Source organism: Callithrix jacchus, chromosome 18 (assembly GCF_049354715.1).
Source record: "Callithrix jacchus isolate 240 chromosome 18, calJac240_pri, whole genome shotgun sequence".
Classification (NCBI taxonomy): domain Eukaryota; kingdom Metazoa; phylum Chordata; class Mammalia; order Primates; family Cebidae; genus Callithrix; species Callithrix jacchus.
Window position 1 is genome coordinate 31,536,440 of NC_133519.1, and position 25,935 is coordinate 31,562,374.

General features: G+C 37.1%; 1 protein-coding gene and 1 long non-coding RNA gene across 5 annotated transcripts in view; one reads left to right on the forward strand and one right to left on the reverse strand.

The window, feature by feature from the left end:
• Positions 1–25,935, forward strand: part of LOC144580266 (uncharacterized) — a 145,338-nt gene that overhangs the window by 28,242 nt on the left and 91,161 nt on the right. The window lies entirely within an intron of this gene.
• The window catches only part of MROH9 (maestro heat like repeat family member 9), a 114,174-nt gene continuing 98,634 nt past the window's right edge, over positions 10,396–25,935 (reverse strand). For 3 of the 4 annotated variants that reach the window (XM_035279452.3, XM_035279453.3, XM_035279451.3), the window contains 2 exons: positions 12,327–12,389; positions 10,396–10,783 (listed from right to left, as the gene is read on the reverse strand). In XM_035279452.3, coding sequence (XP_035135343.3) covers positions 10,467–10,783; positions 12,327–12,389 — 380 coding nt within the window. In that variant the 3' untranslated portion in view covers positions 10,396–10,466. The remainder of the gene's footprint in view (positions 10,784–12,326; positions 12,390–25,935) is intronic. The other variant, XM_017966168.4, reaches the window with a different exon arrangement.

Sequence of the window (25,935 nt, forward strand, 5' to 3'; positions counted from 1 at the left end):
ACTTTATGAAGCAATACTATTCCTATAGCCTTATTAATTTAAGGACAGGCGGGACACACCCAATTCCTCCTTGGCCTCTGATGTTTCATCTCTCTAGGAGGTGAAAAGGCTGCCTGTTCTTCGCTGGAATATATTTTATCTGTAGTAGACACATTCATTAGCCCTGTCTCCTTTCAGCCTATCCTTTGATTGCCAGAGCTTTCTGCAGAGCCCCTTTGTAAATCTTCAGAGTCTCAAATGCCCAAGCTCTGGTTGGGGGAGTGGACATTCTCTATTGTCCCCTCTGAATCACAAAACAAAGATGCTTTCATCCCTCGATGGCTAGATTATTGTTGCTGTTGGAGGATATGAGTGGAAGACTTCACATTTTGTCGTCTTGCTCTAGATTTTCTTTGTATTTTAAAGAAATTTTTGTTTTCTTCTAATTGACTTACTGGAGGCAAGACATATTGTGACACCTGTTGTCATGTCTGATGATGCATAATAATTGAAAGATATCTATAAAATGATAGTGGCTTTTGGAGACTCACGCTTGATTATGAAAGCTACGATGGAACATTCCAAATTAGCTTCCATATTCTGAAGCTAATATCTCATAAAGAGTCAAGTGAACAACACTTAGTGCAGGCAGTGCTAAATGAAGCTGACAGTCTGTTGCACCTTCTGCTACAAGTTTAAAAAGTATCCCAAACTTTTGTAGTATCATAGCCAGAGGAATGCTGTGTTTATTTTCAAAGATATATTTTTTCATATGTTTTTAGCTGTCTTTGTCATGTATGTGTGGGCTCTAAGTCACTGATGTAAAATTATGTAAAATGTTTTCTTTAATGGGCTTGTCAATTGTTAATTTCAGTAATGATGGTGTTGATAAAAATAATTTCAGTTTTAAGTTAAAAGATATATGCTGTTTGATCAGGTGATTTTACTCAGGAATATATTTTATAAAAATACAAATATAAGCATGCTTGAACAAATTATATAAAAAATTTTATTTCGGTATTGTTCAAAATGTCAAAAATGAGACAGAATGCATGCCTTTTGTTAGAGAAATGAATAAATTACTCTGTGTAAATTAAAGCTAACAAATATCTTGAAGAAATACCCTATTAAAATAATGGAAAGGAAAAAAGCAACATGCAAAAAAGTTCTTATAGTATCCTTATTTCAAAAACAATAATGATTTAAAAGAATTTTTCTCATCCTCAGAAGAAATTATTTCTTCTTACCATGAGGCCTGGTGGTAAGGCTTGAGGCCCCAAGTACGTCCACTGTGCTTTTTCCACAAAATTCAAATACATAATGATATTTTGTCCAGATCATCCACTATTTCTTTCCCATTGAGGGTAACATAGGGTCTCTTAGATTCTTCTGTAGTTTTGTATCTTGCAAATGATTAGTGCTTATTAGATGGCATTAAGAGAGCATCTACCAGTCTACATTTCTATAAAACTGCGAGCAGTTGGTTTCTACTCATACTGTCACCTAAACCATCATTGGCAACAACCAGGCTCTCCCCTCCAGCTCGGACCAGATTCAGATTCTCACCCAGTAGGTGTTTTGTTCTTCACTAGCGTCTCCACTCTAGCACCTGAAAGCCATCTCAGAGATTTGCACACAATTTTCCCTGGGCATGGCCATGTTGAGGAAAAGCAGCAGATATTTGTTTATAGGAGACCTAGTGTATTTGTAAGCTAGTTTTATTAGCTTGACCTTAAAGGTACTGGAAGAGATTCAAATGTTCTTTGATCTTTTTACCAGAGAACAACATGAAACAATTTGTTCAAGTACATAACTTAGCATTTTCTGGTATGATGAAAATTAAAGTTGTTACATAATCTCTTTTTCATAGTAAAATGATTTTTTTCTTTTATCCTTAGGAATTACTTCAACTCAAAGAAGTCCTTGTTTACTTTGACATCTGAAATTTCACTGTTCATTGTCTATAATTCCTTAGTTACTATTATCATTCCATAAATTTTTCTTTCTGAAAATGGATGAGAGTTCTTACAGAGTATAGGAGTCATGTCTTGTAGTCTAACTTGGATCTTCCTCAGCACTCAGCGCAATGCCCTATGAATAAATAATTTATCACAAAATCATTTACTCAATGGTCAGAAGTTTTAAAAGTGAGCCCTATTTTAGAATAGGAAGCCTACTACAGAGGAGAATACTATGATTTTTAATAGTGTCTCTACAGTCAGGCCCACTTAAATTCATAAAACATTGACAAATACTGTTGTACTTCTTCTCATTGACCTTTACCCTCTTGATAACATTAACCAGTATATCTTTGCTAGGGATTATGACTAGAGCTGGAAAAAAAAGAAGATAACAAAACTATTGTCTCTTCAAGTGGAGACCTCATATTCCCGGCAAATAAATCGATCTTGACAATAAAAGATGAGCATTAGTTAAACAATGAGATGAATGAATAAAATGTAGGAAAAAAATGTATGTGTAATCTTCACAATGAAACTTATTACCAGAAAAAATCTTGTTGGTCTTTTTAGTGGGCATCAAACCAGTTAATTATTCATAAAATTCAGACATGAGCAGAATGTCCGGGTTAAAATCTACCTAGTGCCAAGATTGACAAATTCCTCAATACTAAGAGCCAGGAATATGACTGAGGTATGCTTGTGAATAACATGAGGGGACTTAACACATGGGCAAGGGATAAGGTAGGAGAGAAAATGAAGACAGAGAAAAGTCAAAGGAGAATGATTTAGCATCAGGCAGACCTAATTTGAAACTCGCCTCGAGTGTGTATCAGCTGCATGAACTTGAGAAGTTATTTCATTTCTTAAACTTGCTTTGTAAAAAATCTGTAACATAGGGATACTCTAAAAGGTGGTCACAAGAATAAATTAGCTGATGAATATGAAACAGTAAGGTTCTACCTGGCAGAGAGTATTTTTGCACACAGCCTCATTTAGTGGCAAAGCACAATCTCCCTGGAAGAAAGCACAGCTGGTAAACAAATATTGGCACAAAAATATATATTTCTGCTTCAGAGAAGCTTTTGTAGGTAAAAGCAGTATGTTTCACAGCTTTTAGCAGAGGTAAGAAAAGTAGCTGTAGAAATCAAGAGATGAATTACTTAAAGTGGACTTTGTTCAGTCACTTAAACCAAAGCTAAACTAAATCTATATTGTCCCAAAACATGCTTGAGAACAATGGTTCTTAAATAGCGAGCAGCAAGCTAACATGAATGGATTACAAATGAAAACAAAACAAGTTACTATTACCAGGCCTTATCCTGAGCCTACTGGGTCAAAAATGAAGGGTGAAGCCCAGAAATGAGTCACTTCCCCTGAAACACTCTCCCCACTTACCACCACTCAAAGAAAGCAAAAAACTTCCCTCGCTGCACAAATGGCTGAGTTTACAAATGAAGAGAGTCCAGTGTGCAAACTAGACCAAACTACACCAGATTTGGTACCCTTGATCACATGGGCTGGGGTTCAGACTACATTGACTAATTCCTCAACAAAGAGTAACCGGACATTTATATCAGCATTCAGCTTCATGTTTTTTAGAGCAATGCCACTTACATTTATGCTTAACTTAGCTGTAGTGAAGGCCATCTGGTTTTTATTCCAGAGGGTGTGTTTGAGGTACTCTTAAATACTTGTGTGACTTGCATGAAGTTTAGAATTTAAAAGTTGCTTCTGCCACCTACTGGATGTTTGACCATAGGTAAATCATTTAATCTTTCTGGGCTTCCATTTTCTCTTTCATAAAATAAAGATACTAATACTGGCAACCTGATAGGATTGTGTTACAGTAGTAAATTCTTACATTAAATGAATCCTGTCTATTACACTCAGGATCCATAAATTTCAAATAGACAAAACTCAGGGAAACAACATTATTTATATAATATTGATTAACAAAGCTTGTTTCCATCTAGAAATGCAATAAACTGTAGAACCACTTTGTGTAGAACTTGTCATAAAATAGGTTCTCAGAAATGCCAGTTTTCTCTCTGACTGTCTCTCCCTAACTTATGACAACTTTCTCTGTACTTGTTATCTGGCTCATTATCTTGCATTGCGTTATTATGATCTGTTGTATTATTACTTAATTTTCTATGTGTGCCTTGTTTTTCCAGTAGCCTTTAAAATTCTTTGAAGAAAGGAAATTCATGGTACTATTCATGGTACTATTGCTAATGCCAAGCACTGAGCATTCCTAGTGCTAATCCCAAAAAACTGCTCAATAAAAATCTCAATTGATTTAGGATGGAAATACTAAAAGAGAGTTAATCTATAGATACAGAGTAGCATTAATGCTAGTGATGTTTAGTCTCTCCCCACAGCTGGGTTTTGGATTCTGCAACATCCCAGCTTCATCACCCAAACTTGGTTTATATAATAATTTAATTAAAATGCATATATATATTTTGAAGGTATATTTGAAAATAATGAAAATATTTTTAAGTGATACATATTTGAAGCTAAAGTTAAGTTACATAGATTGGAACCAGGTGTGTAGATTGGCGGTCACCCCTTAATATCCCCTGGCAATTGAGTGTTATAAAAGTATATTAGGGAGCTGAATTAAATACCTTATTTCAGAAATAGGAAGAGCTGGATAAAGAATAATTAGACTAATGGCTAAGAATTTTAATTTCTGAAATGTCTTTTTGTTTTAGTCAGACTACCACAATAGATAGCTGAAAAGTTTTTTAAAAAAAGTATCAGGTGAGTATACATAGCACTTGGATGGTATTATTTCTGTTTTCTGGCCTTCTCTGGTTTTCACATCCCTGGCCCTAACCCATTTCCGGCTGCATTATAGATATTCTGAAGTCAGAGTTGTAGTACTTAATATATACTTCTGTTACCTGCTAATACTACTCTGGGATATCAAAATAAAACTTGTCTCTAACCATAACTGTTGACTATCTAACTTATGAGAATATACAGTAGGCCTTATCCAGATATTCCATTGGGAGTTTAGAGTCTAGAACTGTGCCACTCTTTATCATTTAACAATGTGCCAGGTAAAAATATCACCACAATAAAAATAATCATAACAAATTTCAAATTAGAGACATAGTAATGTAGTTGACTGAATACTGGAAATTAGAGTTAAAAGACTTAACTGTCCCCACTAGCTATTTTGCTAATCATGAACAAGTCACTTGGAATTCTAGACTTCAGGTTCCTCATCAATTACAATGTGCCTCAGGCTATTGTTGTCAGAATGAAATAAGATTTCACATGCAAGATATTTAAAATGGAAAGGCACTAGGGACATAGAGTGGTATTAGCTGATGAATCTGCATGTGGGGTCCTGGGATTGCTCTGTGACAGGTGTGGAAGAGCCATTTGAGATATTTATTCTGGGTTTTTAATGCTCTTTGACAGGACTGTAGCCTTGACATAAACACAGAATGTGTACATATTCAAGAGAAATGAATAGAAAGAACTTTCATGATGAAAAATAAAAAGTGTGAAAATGTAAGAGATATTGGCATTGATCTCAGAAAGCATGCCAGATTTTTCATAGGTTAGTGATACATGGATCTGCAATAATGTATGATTACTATTGAACAATGAGAACACATGGACACAGGGAGGAAAGCATCACACACTAGGGTCTGTTGGGGGGGGGGCTAGAAGAGGGATAGCAGGGGGTGGGGAGGTTGCGGGGAGATAACATGGGGAGAAATGCCAGATATAGGTGATAGGGGGATGGAGGCAGCAAGCCACCTTGCCATGTATGTACCTATGCAACAATCCTGCATGATCTGCACATGTACCCCAGAACCTAAAGTACAATTTAAAAAAAATTTAAAAGTCTCTGTTTTTGGTCCTAAAGATTTTTGCATTATAAATATACCTAAGAGATCGATAAAACACCACATATATGATCTAAAAACTCCAAGTTTGCAGCTAATCTTCTTTTCTGATTTTAAAACATTTCTAACATAATGGTTCAGTTAAATTATTTCATATCTACATCCTTAAGCTACTGTCTGTACTGCAGATAAAATGTGATTCATATGTAGTCGCTACTGAGAAAACTGAGTATAAGGAACTATTAATAGAAGCATGAAATGTTTTTATAAGTTTTAAGAAAAATTAGGAACTGGATTAAGAGCTGAAAAGGAGAGACCTTGAAGAATGTGCCAGGAAGGCCTTGAATTGTGCAAGCTTTGCACAATTGATGCTTAGTCTAATAGGCTTGGACCTTGGAACTAAAGATGATTCTTCTGAGGTAGTCACCCAGTAGACATCTGTTTCAAGTGCAAATTCTGTATAACTCATGGCCCCTACTCCCCCCGCCACCCCACATTACTCAACTCCTTAAGATAAGCTTTAGTTTTTAAATTTCACTTGTAATTTTTGTAGGAACTTCTGATAGCCTCTTAGGAAAGAAGAAACCTACATATTTTAACAAAGCTTGATGGGATATAATTTTGTTTTATAAAACAAAATTAATAAATATAAGTGTATTAGTCTGTTTTCAAGCTGCTGATAAAGGCATACCTGAGACTGGGAAATTTACAGAAAAAAGAGTTTTAATAGATGTCCACATGGCTGGGAAACCTTCCAATCATGGCACTAGGCAAAGACAGAGCTTGTGCAGGGAAAAATCCCCCTTATAGAACCATCAGATCTTGTGAGACTTAGTCACCATAACGAGAACAGCATGGGAAAGACCTGCCCCCATGGTTCAGTTACCTCCCACTGGGTCCCTCCTACAACATGTAGGAATTCAAGATGAGATTTGGGTAGGGACACAGCCAAACCATATCAATCAGACTTTGAGTTAAAATAACACATTTTATCTAATTTTTTTTAGACTAAGCTCTCACTCTGTTTCCCAGGCTGGAGTGCAGTGTCATGGTCTTGGCTCACTGCAACCTCTGCCTCCAGGGTTTAAGTGATTGTCATGCCTCAGCCTCCTGAGCAGCTAGGATTACAGGTGCCTGCAACCACGTATGGCTCATTTTTTGTATTTTTAGTAGAGACAGAGTTTCACCACGTTGGCCAGGCTTGTCTCAAACTCCTGACCACATGACCCACCCACCTTGGCCTCCCAAAGTGCTGGGATTACAGGCGTGAGCCACTATGCCCAGCCATATTATCTAATTTTTATTCTTGATTACGTATCAGAATTATCTTGTTAGCTCCCCTTTTCTCCCCATTCCTGCCACCTCTGCCATACTCATTCCCAATATAAATAGAACACATGAATTTTGGAATCAAATAGATCTCCAGTCTGATAGAATAGGCAAAGTCATCTGTTGAGAATGAGTGGGCCAGTGGTCAAGTAGCAGACTTTAGGAGTGTTAAATAAAGGCAGGAACTAGTTATAAGGCTTGCCTGGGGTATCAAGGTCTGGATGGGGTTGAGGAGCACAGATTTCTAGTGGACCATGACATCTTCATGGGTAATAGCATCATTCTGCAGGTATGTGTCATGTTTCTTGGGGAACAATGTAATCTAGGAGCAGAGAAGGAAGTAGAATTAGGTGAATTAATCTAAGGTTAGATAGGTTCAAAGGAAGAGGGATGGTGGGGTAGCAGCTTTTGCTCATAGGGTGGCAGCCGAAGTGAAAGACGAGTCCTAAGCCATGCAGAGAAGGCAATGAAGATTTGAGAACAGGGCTATGTGAACTTCCTTGCAGTTGTGTTTATGGAAGTATAGTTAAAACTACCTCAGTAATAGCAGACTGCCTTGGAAATGGCAGACTGCCTCAGTAATGACGAACTGCCTCGGTAATGGCGACCAGCCTTGGTAGTGGTGGACTGCCTCAGTAATGGCGGATGCCCTTACCCCCACAGAGCTGGATCATCTAGGGTCGAGCTGTGCTTGCTGTGAAACTCTCAATCCAGAGCATTTCAGATTGCTGGTCTTTGTGGGGGTGGGACCTGCCAAATCAGATCACCTAGTTCCCTCTCCTGCCCCGTTTTTTTTCATCTGAATTGGTGACTCTGTCTCCCAGGAATTCCAGGCGCCAGTTGAAACAGTGGCCCAGATTTGTGTGAGTTTTTGTGCAGAGACTTGCTGTGCTGGCTAAAACAGCTGTGCTGGAAATTTGTGGCACTTTTCAGCAGGGAATCTCCTGGTCTGTGGGCAGTAATTCGTTTGGAAATGTGGTGTTCACTCGCCCTCTGCATTCATTGTTCTTGCTGGGAACTGTACTCTGTTCCTATTCGGCCATCTTGGATCCTGGCCGAAGATCATTTCTAATATAATTATCAGACCTTTTAAAGAAATATCAGCATTTGTATAAGGCCCACTATATCAGTTGCTATCTGATTGATTGATGGGTATTGGTTGATTTGGTTTTGTTTGCAGAAATATAGACATATTAATTTCCTATTGCTGCTCTAACAAATTACCACAAATGGGGCCTTAAAACAGCATGAATATATTATCATACAGTTCTGGATGTCAGGTGTCCCAGGTGGGTTTCACTGGGCTGAAGTCAAGATGTTTGTAACTGGAAATTCTGTGGGAATCAATTTTCTTGCCTTTTTCAGCTCCTAGACGTGCATTCCTTGCATTTCTTGGCTCATGGATCCTACCTCCATCTTCAAATAGAAGTGTAGCATCTTCAAGAATCCCCTTTCTCACTGACCTCCCACATACCTCTTATAAAGCCCACCTAGATAATCCAAAATAATCTCCCCATCTCAAGATTCTTAATCACATCTGTTAAATTCCTTTTGTCACATAAAGCAAAATATCTGCAGATTTCAGGGATTAGGAATTGGATATTTTGGGGGAGGTCATTATTCAGCCTACCTCTTTAGGTATTCTGCTGATTCATTAGGTAGGAATGAAATTTTGCCCTAATTTTGAAATGTGAGACCTGGGACATTTGGATATATAAAATAATATGGATTAAGGGATAAATTAAAGTTATTCATGATTTATTTCTAGTCATTATTTTATTACTCCACATTTCATAGATATATAAAAACTTTCATTGAAGTGTGAGGGTAATATGTCTCATTAATATTTCATTCATTTGGCAAATATTCATTGAATGCCAGGCATTGAGACCCAGAGTACACAACCAAGTATAAGATATGACAGTTGCTTTTCTAAAGCTTCAATTTTATGAGTCAGAAGGAGAAGGAAATAGATAATTTTACTACAGTGCAATAAAAGTGATGAGAGGTATAATCACAGGTGTTAAGGCAAAATATAGGAGCAACATCCACCCAACTTGACCAAAGTGGGAAAGAAAATGCATCCCAGATATATCTATCAGGATTCAACTAAAGCAGCAGACCTAGGGATTTGGTCTTATGAATTGTGGGAGCAGGAGTAGTCTAGTCTCTGAAGTCTATCATCTTCACAGCTGATCCTGGAACTTGAAATATGCATGGCAGGCATTTGAGAGGGAAGGTGTATATGAAATAGGAAGAGCAAGGGCAAGGTAGAAGCCACAAGCTCAAGACTGTGCCCATCTCTTACTCCTTCCAGTTTTGATGTCAATATGTAGGTATTCTGCAGGAGAAACTGGTATCCTTGTCAATAAAACTAAACTCACCTGGCCCAGAAGTCAGAGAAGCTGGAGGCGAATGTAGGGGAAGCTGGAGTGGTTGCCATACAATTCTAGAGAGGTGACCCAGCAAATAAAGAAAAACATACTTGAACTGCAAGTTGACACATTACAAATTTAGATGCCACTACATCTGAATCAACAGAGAAAAAGTGCTTTCATCTAACTGTAAGTAGTTTACTGTAGCTAGAATGGCTTATGCTCATGTGGGGCATTGGGATCTGGAGAAGGTAAGGTGAGAGGAGTGAAGGATAAGCCTGAGCCTTAAGTTGATCAAGATCACTGAAGAGGTTTTATAATTCTGATGGCAATGGGAGTACTGACTATGACAGACTGTCCAATCTTTCTTTTAAAAAGCTCAAGCTCATTAGCATAATCTTCCCTTGGGCATCAGATCTCCTCATTCTTCTTTCCTCCTCATACTTGTACCCACAAACTCCTCAACTTTCCCTTACACTCTGATTGCTCAATGCCTTTATCTAGAATACATTTCCTTCTCCCTGTTCTCTTCTTCAAGTTCCATATCTTTTTTGTTAACACTGCCCTAGGCAGTATTCTTCCCAGCAGGGTAGAAATGACCACACTATGTGTTACTAGACTATGGCCATCGTGAGGTCAGGAACCTTGTCTATATTAGCCAAATGTCCCCACTGCCTAGCACAGTATCTGGCACTTAGAAAGTGCTCAGTAGATGCTTACTGACAGAATCAAGTACCAAGAGCTTCTTCTTTTTGATTGTGTTATTTTCAATTGTCTTAGTGGGTTTGATGAAATAGGGCTTCTGATCACTGTCAGACATAGAAAGGCACTACGTTTCTCAGATTTCTATATTTGAATAGAGAATTAAGAAGAGACAGTAAATGCCTCCAGCATTTTTCAGAAAAGCATCTACAAACAGACTCAGGTTGTCAGGAGGGAAAGAAAAATCATTTTTATTCTGAGATCGGCTCCAAGACATTGTTGAACTTTTGATTGTTTACCAAAATGTCATCATCATTCTCTTCTCTATGGCCTTCCTTATCATTCTTGATATATTCACTGTCTGTAGGACTGTCTATCTGGCCATTGGGTGAGTTATAATTATAAAGAGTCTTCAATTTTTTGATGTAGAAGAATTTCAACAATTTTTGGAAGTTTTCTTTAAGAGTTGCAGAGGTCAGTTTATGGGCTATTTTCTTAAAAATATTGTGGGTTATTTTAGCCAACTCTTTGATCACAGGGTCTTCATCTTGGAGCAGTCGTTCAGTAGCTGTAATATCAAAAGAGACTTAGTTCATGACATCTCTTTCTTAGAGGCCATGAAGCTTTACTAAACAGCCCTGCCACCTTTCACAGAGTCCCCAATTTTCTCCAACTCTCCTCTTTATTCCCTCTGCATTTTGTAACGTTTCTTGATAGCATTCAGGTAGTTTTATCACCTATTCCCACAAGACTCCATTAAAAAATGGGAATAGTCACTAAAATACAGAGAACCTTTTGTGTGCTGAGCATTGTGCTAGATAATATAAACATATATTCATGTATTTAGGAAGAGGTTCATATTGGTCATAATAATGAAAAAGTTAAAATCAGCCTAAATTTTCATTAATAGGGAACTGCTTAACTTAGGAATAAACAATGAAATGCTACATACATATTAACATGATGATGTAGGCCCATATTTCTTGGCATAGAAAGATGTTTATATTATAAAGGCAAGTGAAAAAAGTTATATAAAACAGTTAAAATAGTTAAAAAATACATAACAGCTTTTATTATTTAAAAATATCCAGGATAAGACATATACCAAAATGCTAATTCAGATAGTGGACTGTGAGAAATTGCTTTTTATTTCTTGATAAAAGAAATAGAAACAAAGGGGGAGATTTAGAAAGCACAGAGATGAGAAGGAGCAGGAGGAGGAGGAGTGAAAGAAGAAAATGACTGTAAAAAAGATGGAAAATTCTAGTGTGTCATTTGGAAGGCAGTCAAATATGTGTTGAATGAATGAGTGAGTGAATTAATGAATCAATGAATAAGGAAGGAAGGTAATGATGTGTAAATGTAGGTCCATAAATTACAATAAATATACCACTCTCGTGGGGCATGTCCATAATGGGGGAGGCTATGCATAGGTGAGGAGAGAAGGTATTTGGTAAATCTCTATACCTGCAGCTCAATATTGCTGTGAACCTGAAACTGCTCTAAAAAAATAGTCTATTAAGTAAAAGGAAGGAAGGCAGCCAACTTGTTTTTATAACTCATCTATTTATAATTCTGGCCCTGCTGGGACAATAGAGGCTAAGAGAGATTCCTAAGATTCAAACATTTTGATAGACTAATATTACCCTTCCTTAATTCCTTCCCCTGCAAATGTATTATACATTGCTATTCACTAAAATGCAAATTCTCTGAGGGAAGAGACTTTGCTTCATTTGCAGCTCTGTCTGTAGCAGTAAATAGTGCTGTCAAATAAGAGATGCTAAAAAATGTGTTAGATAAATGAGTAAATGAATTTTCAACTTTCTGAAGTTCCTAAGCATTCTAGGATGATAGTTCTCAGGCAATGAGCAGAACAAATGGAGAGATTGAAACACGGAAAGAGAAGAAGAGGAAATAGAATAGAAAGAAGGAAAAAAAATGCCTCTTAACCCAGTCCTTTCACTGATTCTTCCATAATTATCCAACCACTACTACCCCTCTCTTCTTATCTGGCCTGACACCTTTATAGAACTCACATGTGACTAAGAATAACAAATAGTGAATGCCGTTAGACATATGCATAAAGATTTTGTTATAACCTCAATACTCACCATTAAGCATGACTTGAATTTCATCTCTAAGCAGTAAATGACCACCTGATTTTGCCAAATATCCTATGCACATAATAAAAATTAAAGTTAGTGCAATATGCATTTTGAAAATATATTCTCTGATGTTATCTGTCTGGCTTCTTTGCTTTTTTCAAAGCAAAGCATCTCTAGATTATTCTTGAGTCATCTTTTATACTGTCAATTATTATCTCATAAAATTGTTTATTGAAAGATATGTGAGAGTATAAATGTACACAAATCATATTGGGCAGCTCAATAAATGACCCACAAAAGGAACACACCATGGCTACCACTTAGGTTATTAAATATAGTATTAGCAGCATCCTGGAAGCCTCCTTCAAGCCTCTCCCAATCTCCTCCTCCACCTTTCAGAATACATTCTTTTGTGTCTACCTTCTTTTGCTTCACATTACGTTTTGAGATTCATCCATGTTCTCACAGGTAGTAATAGCTTGTTCCTTTCCATTGCTGCATGGCAGAGGCTAGGAAATAAAGTTTTCTTGAGATGCAGCCATTCACACTGTCTCATTTGTTTACATATCTATGACTGTTTTCACCCTACCACAGCAGAGTTGAGAAGTTTCCATGGAGACTATATGGCACTCACAGTCTAAAATATTTACCACTGGGCCTTTAACAGAAAGAGTTTGCTGAATCTGCTATACACAAGTCCATCTTATGAATACAGCATTTAAAAAAATCCATTCTGCTAGGCCGGGTGTGGTGGCTCATGCCTGTAATCCCAGCACTTTGGGAGGCCGAGGCGGGTGGATCATGAGGTCAAGAGATCGAGACCATCCCGGTCAACATGGTGAAACCCCGTCTCTACTAAAAATACAAAAAATTAGCTGGGCATGGTGGCGCACGCCTGTAATCCCAGCTACTTGGGAGGCTGAGGCAGGAGAATTGCCTGAACCCAGGAGGCGGAGGTTGCCATGAGCCGAGATTTCGCCATTGCACTCCAGCCTGGGTAACAAGAGCGAAACTCCGTCTCAAAAAAAAAAAAAAAAAAAAAATCCATTCTGCTGATGATGGACATTTGTGTTTTTTCCAGTTTGGGGCCATTATGAATAATGAAGTTATGGACATTCTTGTCCATGAAATTTGGCATGTACAACAGTATAACTGCTGCTTGGTATATAACTGGGAGTGGATTTACTGGGTATACTTACGTTCAACTTCAGTGGTTACTGCTAAACAGTTATCCAAAAGTGGCTGTACCAGTTTTCACTCCAACCAATCAGGTGCTAACATTTTCATTGCTCTATGTCCTCTGAACAGTTATACTGTTAAAATTTTTTCTTTAATTCATCCTAATGGTTTTGGTGATAATATTACATTGTAATTTTAATTTTCATTTTTGTTGTTGATTAGTAAGATCATTTGTGTATTTATTGGCTATTTGGATGTCTTCTTTTGTGAAATACTTATTCAGGTAAATCTCTTACTTGATTATATATTGAATTATTCCTTTCTTAGTTACTTGTAGACGTTTTAAAGTTCTGAATATTAATCTTTTAAAATGGTGCATGTCTTACAATATCTTCTTCTATCTCATGGCTAAACTTTTACATTTGCATTGGTTTCTTGATAATAGAAATCTCTAATCTCAATGTAGCTGAATGCATCATCTTTACATTTCTGATTAGTGAATTTTGGGGTCCTGTTTAAAAAATCTTTGCTTGTCTCAAGTCATAATGATATTCTATATTTACTTCTGGAAGCTTTACTATTTTTCCTTTTATGCTTATACCTATCATCCAACTGGAGTTATACAGCATGAAGTTGGGGTCAAGATATTTTTATATACCTGTGTTATTGATCCTGCACCATTAAGAGAAAACTCGTTCTTACCTTACTGCTTGGCAGTGTCACCTAGATCATAAATTGTGTGTGGTCAATGTCTTGACTCCATTCCGTCTGTCCATCATTGTGTCGCTACTACATGGCCTTACTGTGTAATTCATCTTGATATCCCATGGTATAAATCTTTCAACTCTAGTTCCTCTTTAAATTATCTTGGTTATTCTCAAACACTTAAATTTTAATATAAAGTTTGTAATCAGCTTGTCACATTTCACACAGACACTCAAAACCCATAGTGAGATTTTGTTTGGGAATACATTGAATCTACATAGGTCAATGTGGGAAAAACTGACATTATCATAATGTTTAACCTTTTAACCAATGAACACAAAATATCCCTGTATGGAAGTCTCTTAAAAATTTTCTGTATGTTTTCCAGTTTTCTCTGTATTCATTTTATGCATCATTTCTTAGTTTTATTTTAAGGTATTTGATAATTTTTGGTGCTATTTTATTGGCTTTTTTAAATTTAAATTTTTTTATTTCAATAGGCTTTGGAGGAATAGGTGGTATTTGGTTACATGGATATAACTTCATGCTGTATAACTCCAGTTGGATGATAGATATAAGCATAAAAGGTCCTTTAGTGGTGATTTCTGAGATTTTGGTGTACCCATCATCTGAGCAGTGTACACTATACCCAATATGTCGTCTTTTTTTTTAAAATTGTAGAGATAAGTTTATTTTGTTATTTTTAAAAATATGTAAGCACATATATAACTTTTTCCTTTTTTTAAAATAAATTTTTTGCACCTATTGACCCATCCTCTTAAGTTCCTTTTCCTTACCTCCCATCCCCCAATAGGCCCTGGTATGTGTTGTTCCCTGCCCCCTGCCCCATGTGCATGTGTTCTCATTGTTCAACTCCCACTTATGAGTGAGAACATGTGGTGTTTGATTTTCCTGTTCCTGTGTTAGTTTGCTGAGGATGCTGGCTTCTAGCTTCATCCATGTCCCTGCAAAGGACATGATCTCATTTCTTTTTATGGCTTCACAGTATTCCATGGTGTATATGTACCACATTTTCTTTATCCAATCTATCACTGATGGGCATTTGGGTTGGTCCCATGACTTTGCTATTATAAATAGTGCTGCAGTAAACATATGTGTGCATGTGTCTTTATAGGAAAATGATTTGTATTCCTTTGGGTATATACCCTGTAATGGGATTGCTGGGTAAAATGGTATTTCTGGTTCTAGATCCTTGAGGAATTGCCATACTGTCTTCCACAGTGGTTGAATTAATTTACATTCCCACCAATAGTGTAAAAGCATTCCTATTTCTCCATAGCCTCACCAGCATCTACTGTTTCTTGACTTTTTAATAATCACCATTCTGACTGGTGTGAAATGGCATGGCATCTCATTGCGGTTTTGATTTGCATTTCTCTAATGATCAGTAATGTTAAGCTTTTTTAAAAAAATGCTTTTGTCGTCTTCTTTTGAGATGTGTCTATTTATATCCTTTGCCCACTTTTGATGGGGTTGTTTTTTCTTGTAAATTTGTTTAAGATCCTTGTAGATTCTGGATATTAGACCTTTCTCAGATGGATAGATTACAAAAATTTTCCCTCATTCTGTAGGTTATCTGTTGAAGAAGCTCTTTAGTTTAATTAGATCCCCATTTGTCAATTTTGACTTTTGTTTTACTTTTGGCTTCTTTTTATTTATTTGCTTTTGGCATTTTTGTTATGAAGTCTCTGCCCATGCCTATGTCCTGAATAGTATTGCCTAGGTTTTTTTCTAGGGTTTTTATGGTTTGGGGTTTTACATTTAATTCTTTAATCCATCTGGAGTTAACTTTTATATAAGGTTTAATGAAGGGGTCCAGTTCTGTTTTTCTGTATATGGCTAGCCAGTTTTCCCAGCACCATTTATTGAATAGAAAATCCTTTCTCCATTGCTTGTTTTTGACAGGTTTGTCAAAGATTAGATGGTTGTAGATGTGTGATGTTATTTCTGAGGTCGCTGAGGTTCCGTTGATATGTAAGTGTGTTTTGATACCAGTACCATGTTGTTTTGGTTGCTGTAGCCTTGTAGTATAGTCTGAGGTCAGGTAGCATGATGCCTCCAGCTTTGTTCTTTCTGTTTTGCATTGTCTTGGTTATATGGGGTCTTTTTTGATCATGTATGAAATTTAAAGTATTTTTTTCTAATTCTGTCAAGAATGTCAGTGGTAGTATGATGGGAATAGCATCAAATCTATAAATTACTTTGGGCAGAATGGCCATTTTCATGAAATTAATTCTTCCTATCCATGAGTATGGAATGTTTTTTCTTCTTTCTTTCCTTCTTTTTTTTTTGTGTCCTTTCTTATTTCCTTTCAGTGGTCTGTAGTTCTTGAAGAGGTCCTTCACATCCCTTGTTAGCTGTATTCTGAGATATTTTATCCTTTTTGTAGTGATTCTGAATGGGAGTTCATTCATGATTTGGCTCTCTGCTTGTCTGTTGTTGGTATAAAGGAATGCTTGTAATATTTGCACACTTATTTTGTATCCTGATACTTTGCTAAAGTTGCTTATTAGCTTAAGGAGTTTTTGGGCTGAGGTGATAGGGTTTTCTAAATATAAAATAATGTCATCTGCAAACAGAGACAATTTGGCTTCCTCTCTTCCCATTCAAATACCCTTTATTTGTTTCTCTTGCCTGAAAGTATATTTTGGTGTTTGTCCACCCCCCCCCCCCGCCCATATTTAGTGTTTTTTCAGGCAGGGCTGGTGGTAACGAAATCCCTCAGCATTTGCTTGTCTGGAAAGGCTATGTCTACTGATTCACAGAGACTCCCGCTAGAGGCTCAGGCCCAGGGAGATCTGTGTTCTGTCCCTGAGCCTATGGTTGGAGTTGTTGTATTTCCTGCAGGAAGTCCCAGCCAGTGAGAAAGGATGAGTCAGGGTCAGGCCGGAAGAGGTGCTCTGACTGCAGTCTTCCACAGCTGGTGTGTTGGGCTACTGGGGACACCTTTTGGGACCAAGCTGTCCTGTCCTATTGGCTCCAGCAAGGGAAAAGCAGAGCCATTTAATCTTTTGTTTGGCCTTATTTTAGCTTTGAAAAATTCTTGGCCATCATCTCTTACAATAGTTCTTCTGCCTTATTCTTTTTCCTCTCTCTTTTTGAAATGTATATGTTAGCCCTGTCTATTATTTAGCCCTGTCTCATATTATCTTATATTCTTTTACATTTTTCATTTTTATTTCTTCAAACTTTCATCTTCAGGTTGAATATTTTATTCTGCCATATCCAATTCTATTTCAAGGTTTTTAAAATATGCTGCTGATTTCATCCGTTGAGTTCTACATTCTATTATTTAATCTTTTGAATATATTAATAATATTTCTTTTAAAGGTATATCTAATAACTGCAACAATGATACAGTCCTCATTTCATCTCTAATGTTTGTTTTGCTCTTGTGATTAAAAAAGTCTTTCGATATGTCTGGTTGTTTTTGGTTAACCGTCAGCTATAGTATATGAAATTGTGTGTAGAAAATTTGAGAAGAGAATTTATCTTCTCTCAGAGGGGATTATTTTTGCTTTTGCCAGGTAGTTAAGCTAAAGATATATCTTCTTTATCCAACCAGGGATTTAGTTGTCAAGGGATTGTTCATTGTAAGGGCTGGACTATTTCCAGTTTGCTCTTTCTCCTAGGTTGAATCCATCAGAGATCCCAGTCAAAAGCCTGAGAGTATTTACTAGGGTTCCTCCCCGTTATAAGTCCACTTTCCAAGTTTTCTTCCTCCAGCCCGGTGAGACAGCTAAAATTTCTGCAGTGTTTGTAAGCCTCTCAACTATTATTTTTGCATTTAGAACTGGCAAAACCTAAAAATAAAAGTAATGTTTAAATAACAGGTCTACTTCTTTTGGCCTTTCTGTTCTGTTCTAGATCACTGTCTTTATAAAAGCTCTTTAATCACTTTGGAAAATTTTATAAAATATTTACCCCTCCATATTTGTAATTGCTTATGGCAGGAGGCAGGCCTAAAACAAATGAGCCAACTATTGCTAGAAGAAGAAATTTAAAATAATTTTAGTTTAGGTAGGTTTTTCCTCTAAGATAGTAGATTAGAGGCTTTTAGTGTACCTCATCCTCTTGGAAACAGAAAAATACTGTGTAAAGGTCAATGCTGTCAGCTTTGAACCTGGAAAGAATATGGGGAACCACTAGAAAAGCAAAGGGCACTTCAGAGCCCAAGAAAGAGAAGGTGGATCAGCAGCCTGTATGATGGCATTTGGCTAATAAAAGTGAGTGAAGTCCCAGTATGTGAGAAGGCAGAGAGTCTGCTTCTGTGATTCACCTTTCCACTAGAGATCCATGCAACCAAAGCCAAAAGAGAGCACCTGTTCTCTCCCAAGTCCTGGGGTTAATTGAGGGAGAGGCCAGGAGACATTGAGAGGGAAAGGCATCAGGAAAAAGTGTGGGCATTTTCCCTATCCTGGGACCAAGAGGAGGATAACATTTTCAAACTGGTCTCATACAAAGTCAATCATTGTTTGGTGATCTGGCAGTGATGGCTACCATGAGCATTTGTCTTGGGCCTCAGAGCAATTGCTTTGAAGTAGGTGAAGGGCTCCCACAGCCAGGAGCGAATGTGAAGTGCACTCCGTGGACAAGCACTGAAATTGGGATCTTTCTTGTTGCAAGGACTGGAATAGAAGGACAGTTGCTGAAGCTGCAGTAAGCTTTATAGCCAGGGATGCCTTCGAGATTTGGGATGACAGCTCTGTATGTGTCATTGTTGGGTGTCCCAGCCTGTTCCCTTGGTCAGTCAGGAGAATGAGCTCCACTAGTTCCAAGGAGTGGGAGAGAGTATCCCACTCCTGCTCACCTGAATTAGGAGCATGGGCTACCCTTCCCTTCCTGTGCAAAGAATTTTGTGTGGCAGTGCTCCCTCCGCTCCACACTAAGGCATATTTTCAGGCACCTGGTGCACCTGCTTACCCGTGTTAGGAGTCTGCGCCACCCCTTGCTTTCTGTGCAGAGATCTTGGTGCTGTGGCACTTTCTCTGCTCCATGCCCAGGGCATATTTCCAGGCATATGGTGTACCTACTTTCCTGTATTAGGGGCCTGAACTGCCCTTTCCTACTCCTGTGTAGTAGTGGTTTCTCTGCTCTGTCCTGAGGCATATTTCTAGGAATTTGATGCACTCGCTTCCCTGGATTAGGATCCTAAGCCACCCTTCCTTTCTGGGTAGAGAGCTTGGGGCAGCTAACTTGATGGTCTCGTCACTCTACACCCAGACATCTCTCCCGACATTTGGAGCACCCGCTCTTCTAGACTAGGAGTTTAGGTTGCCTCTCCCTTCCTATCCAGAGAACTTGGGGCAGTGGAGGTTTCTCTGCCCCCCACACAAGCATGCTGTTGGGTGATAACTCCCTAGATTCCCATAAGAGCTGGCACTTGTGACTGCCATTGAGGGACTGTGAATGGGCCTGTCTGGCATGGCTCCACCCAGCTTGGTCCCAATTCTGAGACTCAAATAAGAGATTCAAATAAGTACAATCAGAAATGATAACACTGACAAATAAATGATTCCACAGGAATGCAAGTGATGATCAGAGACTACTATGAGCATCTCTATGCATACAAACTATGAAATCTAGAAGAAATGTATAAATTATTGGAAACATACATGTCTCAAGATTGAACCAAGAATAAATAGAAGTCCTGAACAGATCAATAATAAGTAGTAAATTTAAATCAGTAATTAATTTTTTTTGAAAAAGATAAAAGGTCCAGGACCAGACTGATCCACAGTTGAATTCTACCAGATATACAAGGAATAACTGATACCAATCCTATTAAAATTGCTCCAAAAAACTAAGGAGGAGGGAACCCTCCCTAACTCAGTCTATGAAGCCATTATCACCCTGATATTAAAGGATGGCAAAGGCACAAAACAAATTGAGGAGGAGGGAACCTTCCCTAACTCATTCTATGAAGCCATCACTGTGATATCAAAGCAAGGGCATAAAATAGGAAGAAAATGACAGACCACTGTCCCTGATGAGAATAGAAGAAAACATTTTCTTTTAAAAAAAGTTAATTTAATTTGATTTTAAGTTCTGGGATACATGTGTGGGATGTGCAGTTTTGTTACATAGGTATACGTGTGCCATAGTGGTTTGCTGCACCTATCAACCTATCACCTAGGGGTTAAGCCCAACACGCATTAGCTATTTATCCTGTTGCTCTCCCTCCTCCCTGCCTCTGACAGGCCCCTATTTATGTTGTTCCCTCCCTGTGTCCATGTATTTTCATTGTTCAGCTTCCACTTATAAGTGAGAATATGTGGTGTTTGGTTTTCTGTTTCTACATTAGTTTGCTGAGGATAATGGCTTTCAGCTCCATCCATGTCAGTGCAAAGGACATGATCTAATTTTTTTTATGACTGCACAGTATTCCCTGGAGTATGTGTACCAAATTTTCTTTAATCTATCACTGATGGATGTTCAAGTTGATTCCATGACTTTGCTATTGTGTATAGTGCTGCATTGAACATACCTGTTCATCCATCTTTATAATAGAATGATTTACATTCCTTCGGGTATATACCTAGTAATGAGATGTTGGGTCAAATGGTATTTCTAGTTCTAGGTCTTTGAGGAAATGCCACACTGTATTCCACAATGTTTGAACTAATTTACATTTCCACCAACAGTGTAAAAGCATTTCTATTTCTCCACAGCCTCGCTGGCATCTTTTGTTGAAGAAAACATTTTCAACAAAATACTAGCAAAGCAAATTCAACAGCACATAAAAAAGATAATTTACCACAATCAAGTTGATTTTATTCCAAGGATATAAGGATGGTTTGACATTAAAAAAAATCAATAAATGTGATTTACCACATAAAACTAAAAACAACAATCATCTCAGTAAATGTAGAAAAAGCATTTGACACAATCCAGCTCCCCTTTATGAGAAAAACCCTTAACACACTAGGCACAGAAGGAACATACCTCAAAATAGCAAAAGCCATATATGACAAACCCACAGCCCATATCTTACTGAATGGGGAAAAGATGAAACCACTCCACCTAAGAACTGGAACAAGACAAAGATGTCCACTCTCACCATTTCTATTCAACACAGTACTGGAAGACTTAACTAGAGCAATCAGACAAGAGAAATAAAGGGCATCCAAATTGGAAAAGAGGATGTCAAATCATCCCTCTTCACTGATGATATGTTATATGTAGAAAACCATAAAGATTCCTTCAATAGACTCCTTTATTTGATAAACGACTTCAGTAAAGTTTCAGGATACAAAATCAACCTACTGAAATCAGTAACATTTTCATATACTAACAAAGATAAAGCTGAGAACCAAGTCAAGAACTAAATCCCATCTACAATAGCTACAAAAAAATAAAATACTTAGAAGTACATTTAACCAAGGAGGTGAAAGATCTATAAGAAGAACTATAAAACACTGATGAAAGAAATTGTAGCTGACAAATAAAAAAAATTCATGCTCATGGATTAGAAGAATCAGTATTGTGAAAATGACCATACTGCTCAAAGTAATCTACAAATGCAATGATATAATCCACAAATTCCACTGCTGGGTATATACCCAAAAGAAAAGAAATTAGTATATAAAAGAGATATCTGCATTTTTTTGTTTGTGGCAGCACTGTTTAGAATAGCTATGATTTGGAAGCAACCTAAATGTTCATCAACAGATAAATGCATAAAGAAAATGTGGTATATATGCATACACAATGGAGTACTATTCAGCCTTAAAAAGAATGAGATCCTGTCATTTGCAACAACATGAGTGAGACTGAAGATCATTATGTTAAGTGAAATATGCTACAAACAAAAAGACAAACTTTGCATGTTATCGCTTATTTGTGGGATCTAAAAATCAAAACAATCGAACCCAAGGAAAGAGAGAGTAGAAGGATGGTTCCCAGAGGCTGGGAAGGGTAGTGGAGGATTGTGGGGGTGATGGGAATATTTAATGGGTACAGAATAATAGTGAGAAAAAATGAATAAGACCTACTATTTGATAGCACAGTAGGGTGACTGTAGTCATTAATAACCTAATTGTACATCTTAAAATAGTGTAATTGGATTGTTTGTAATGCAAAGGATAAATGTATGAGGGTATGAATACTCCATTTTATTTTCTTTTATATTTTTATTGCATTTTAGGTTTTGGGGTACATGTGCAGAACATGTAAGATAGTTGCATAGGTACACACATGGCAGTGTGTTTTGCTGCCTTCCTCCCTTTCACCCACATTTGGCATTTCTTCCCAGGCTATCCATCCCCAGCTTCCCCCCGCCCCACTGTCCCTCCCCTATTCCCCCCAATAGACCCCAGTGTGTAGTACTCCCTTCCCTGTGTCCATGTGTTCTCATTTTTCTTCACCCGCCTATGAGTCAGAATATGCGGTTGAATACCCCATTTTCATGACATGCTTATTTCACATTGCATGCCTGTGTCAAAACATCCTATGTACCCATAAATATATACACCTACTATATACCCACAAAAATAAAAATATTAAAAGTGAAAAAATATTGAATGTCACTAATCATCAGAGAAATACAAATTAAAACCACAATGAGATCTTGTACTAGTCAGAATGGCTATTATTAAAAAGTCCAAAAGAACAAATGTTGATGAAGTCATAGAGAAAAAGGAATGCTTACACACTGTTGGTAAGAATGTAATTTAGTACAACCTCTATGGAAAACATTATGGTGATTTCTCAAATAATTAAAAATAGAACTACCATTCTATCTACCAATCTCACTACTGGGTATCTAATCAAAGGAAAGCAAATAAAATAATTTTATCAAAAAGAACTTGCATTCCTGTTTGTCAGAGCACTATTTACAATAGCAAAGTCATGCAATCAACATAAGTTACCATCAGGGATGACTGGATAAAGTGTGAGACACACACACATACACACACATACACACCATGGAATACTACTCAGCCATAAAAAATGAAATCATGTATTTTGCAGCAATATGGATGCAACTGGAGGCCATTATCCTAGTAGTAAAATGACTCAAATATAAAATCAAAAACTATAATTTTCTTACTTATAAATGGGAGCTAAACAATGGGTACACATGGACATACAGAGTGGAATAATAGATGCTGGAGACTCCAAAAGGTGGGAGGGTGGAAAGAGGGTGAGGGATAAAAATGCTACCTATTGGATACAAGGTAAACTGGGTAATGGGTGCACTAAATGCCCAGCCTTCCACCACTATGCAACATATTCACGGAACACAACTGTACTTGTATCCCTAAATCTATTAAATAAAAAAATGTATATCAGCTTTATAACTGACAAAGATATATGTTATAACACAGCCATTCATTTTAGTGGATTATCATGTAATTTTCAGAAATCATTTTACAATATTTGAATAGTTATTCTTCAGTCAGCCAAAATATTAAGTTGATAAATGCCATTCTATGTGATCATTAAAAGAAAAACCTAAAAAGAAAAATGATTTTAAATATCACAACCAGATGAAAAATAATGCTACAGACTGCTCATGGTGGCTCACGCCCGTAATCCCAGCACTTTGAGAGGCCAAAGTGGGCAGATCACCTGATGTCCAGAGTTCAAGACCAGTCTGACCAACATGCAGAAACTCTGTCTCTACTAAAAATGCAAAATTAGCTGGGCATGGTGGTGCATGCCTGTAATTCTAGTTACTCAGGAGGCTGAGGCAGGAGAATCACTTGAACCCAAAAGGTGGAGGTTGCAGTGAGCCAATATCACACCATTCTGCTCCAGCCTGGGCAACAGGAGCGACATTCTGTCTCTAAATAAATAAATAAATAAATAAATAAATAAATAAAAATGCTACAAAAGATTGAACAAGTGTTATATGCTAGACACTCTCTGGGTACTTTGTTTCAATTACTACTCACACCCATTTTGTGAAGCTATTCTTATTTGCCTCATTTTACAGATGGTGAAATTAAAGTTCGTAGAAGTTAAGTAACTTGGTAAAGGTCACATGGCTAGTGAGTGTCCATTCTGAGGTTTGAATGCAAGCTTATCTATTTTTTACTTGAGTAACCAGAAAATAAAATTTATTTTTCTGTTGTGTATATTTAAAGTATGTAACATAATGTTTTGATATATGCATACCTAGTAAAATGAATGCAACACTCAAGCAAGTTAACATATTTATCATCTCATAGTTACCTTTTTTATGTGTAACACACACAAATGGGTTATATTTTAAGAGTTCTTTTAGCTAAAAAGAACTACAATCTATTCTCTTAGCAAATGTACAGTATGTAATACAGTAGTATTAACTGGAGTTCTTACACTACACATTAGATCTCTAGACTTACCTTACATTACTGCAATTTTGCACCCTTTGTTCTGCGTACCCTTTGATTTACATCTTCCCATTTCATGTGCCCTTGATCCTGGTACCCACCATTATACTTTATATTTCTATGTATTTGACTTTAAAAAAAGGATTTTACTTCTATTATGCAGTATGTTTCTGTCATTGGCTTATTTCACCTATTATAATGTTCTTCTAGGTTCATCTGTGTTGTCTCTCTTTTCCCCTTTTTTCAGGATATCTCTGTATTGTCTCAAAGGAGGATTTCCTTTGCTTATCTAACCAATATTTTATGTTTTTTCTTTGCTTTAGTCAAAATAGTTACCAGAAAAATCACATGATCATTTTCATAATAATATTAACTGGCAGTAAAGCTCAAGATACTCTTATTGGCAGGTGGACGAGCTTAGCGATTTAAGAATAATTCTGAAATAAAAACTTGTTTTGTGGGGTGTCCTTTACTGGTGTGCTTTTGCATATGTTTAATTTTGTATTCCAATGCATTTCCTTTAAAAATTAGGTAGCTAATGAATTAGGTAGATAAATGGATGAAAATTTCTCATGCTAGCAAGTATTAATCACCCTTAATATCAAATTTTTCTTTCTTTTTTTTTTCTTTAGTGCTTTTACTAAAATTACTGAGTTTTAGCTGACCACCCAGCTAACAACTAGATTTTTAAGACTTTGCAGCTAGGTGGGAGGATATATCTATGATCTGGGCTAATGATAATTTAGCAGAACTGATATTTGCTCTTCAATGGAGTGGGTATGACCTCTTGATATTTATTTTTCTTTTAAACCAGCTGGAATGTAGAAGTGGCTCCAGGAGCTGGAGCAAACATTTTGGAGCTGATGTGGGAAACTATGTGATGAGAATGCTAGAGCAGTAAGAGCTGGCCCTAGTTTACTCTACACTTGGACCATTGCATGAGAGAGAAATAAATTACTATCTTGTGTAAACCATAGTTATATTTTGATTGTTCTTACAACTGCAGATACTTATTTCATAAATACAGTGTTACCACCAAAGGAACAAAATAGGTAGGAAAATTATGCAAAAGACCTACAAATTAAATGATTCTATGGAAACTGTGTTTTTGAAAGCCACAAATGAACTTTCAAGTGGAATTTGATTCTTTGGAAATCATGTCAAATTAACCAAAATGCCAAGACCTACGTGAGTAACCATGTGATCTCAGCCATGTGGAAGAATGCATTTGGTAGTGGGGGAGTTTAGTGAACACAAAGTACAGACTTCATCAGCAAGGGAAGCTGATAGTTATCTCCATTTGGTTGCTACCATGCAGAAATGCAGGTTCAGTATAGCTTCATCTTCCTTTTTCCTCCCTTCGTGAATAACTGGTATCCCAGAAACTTATG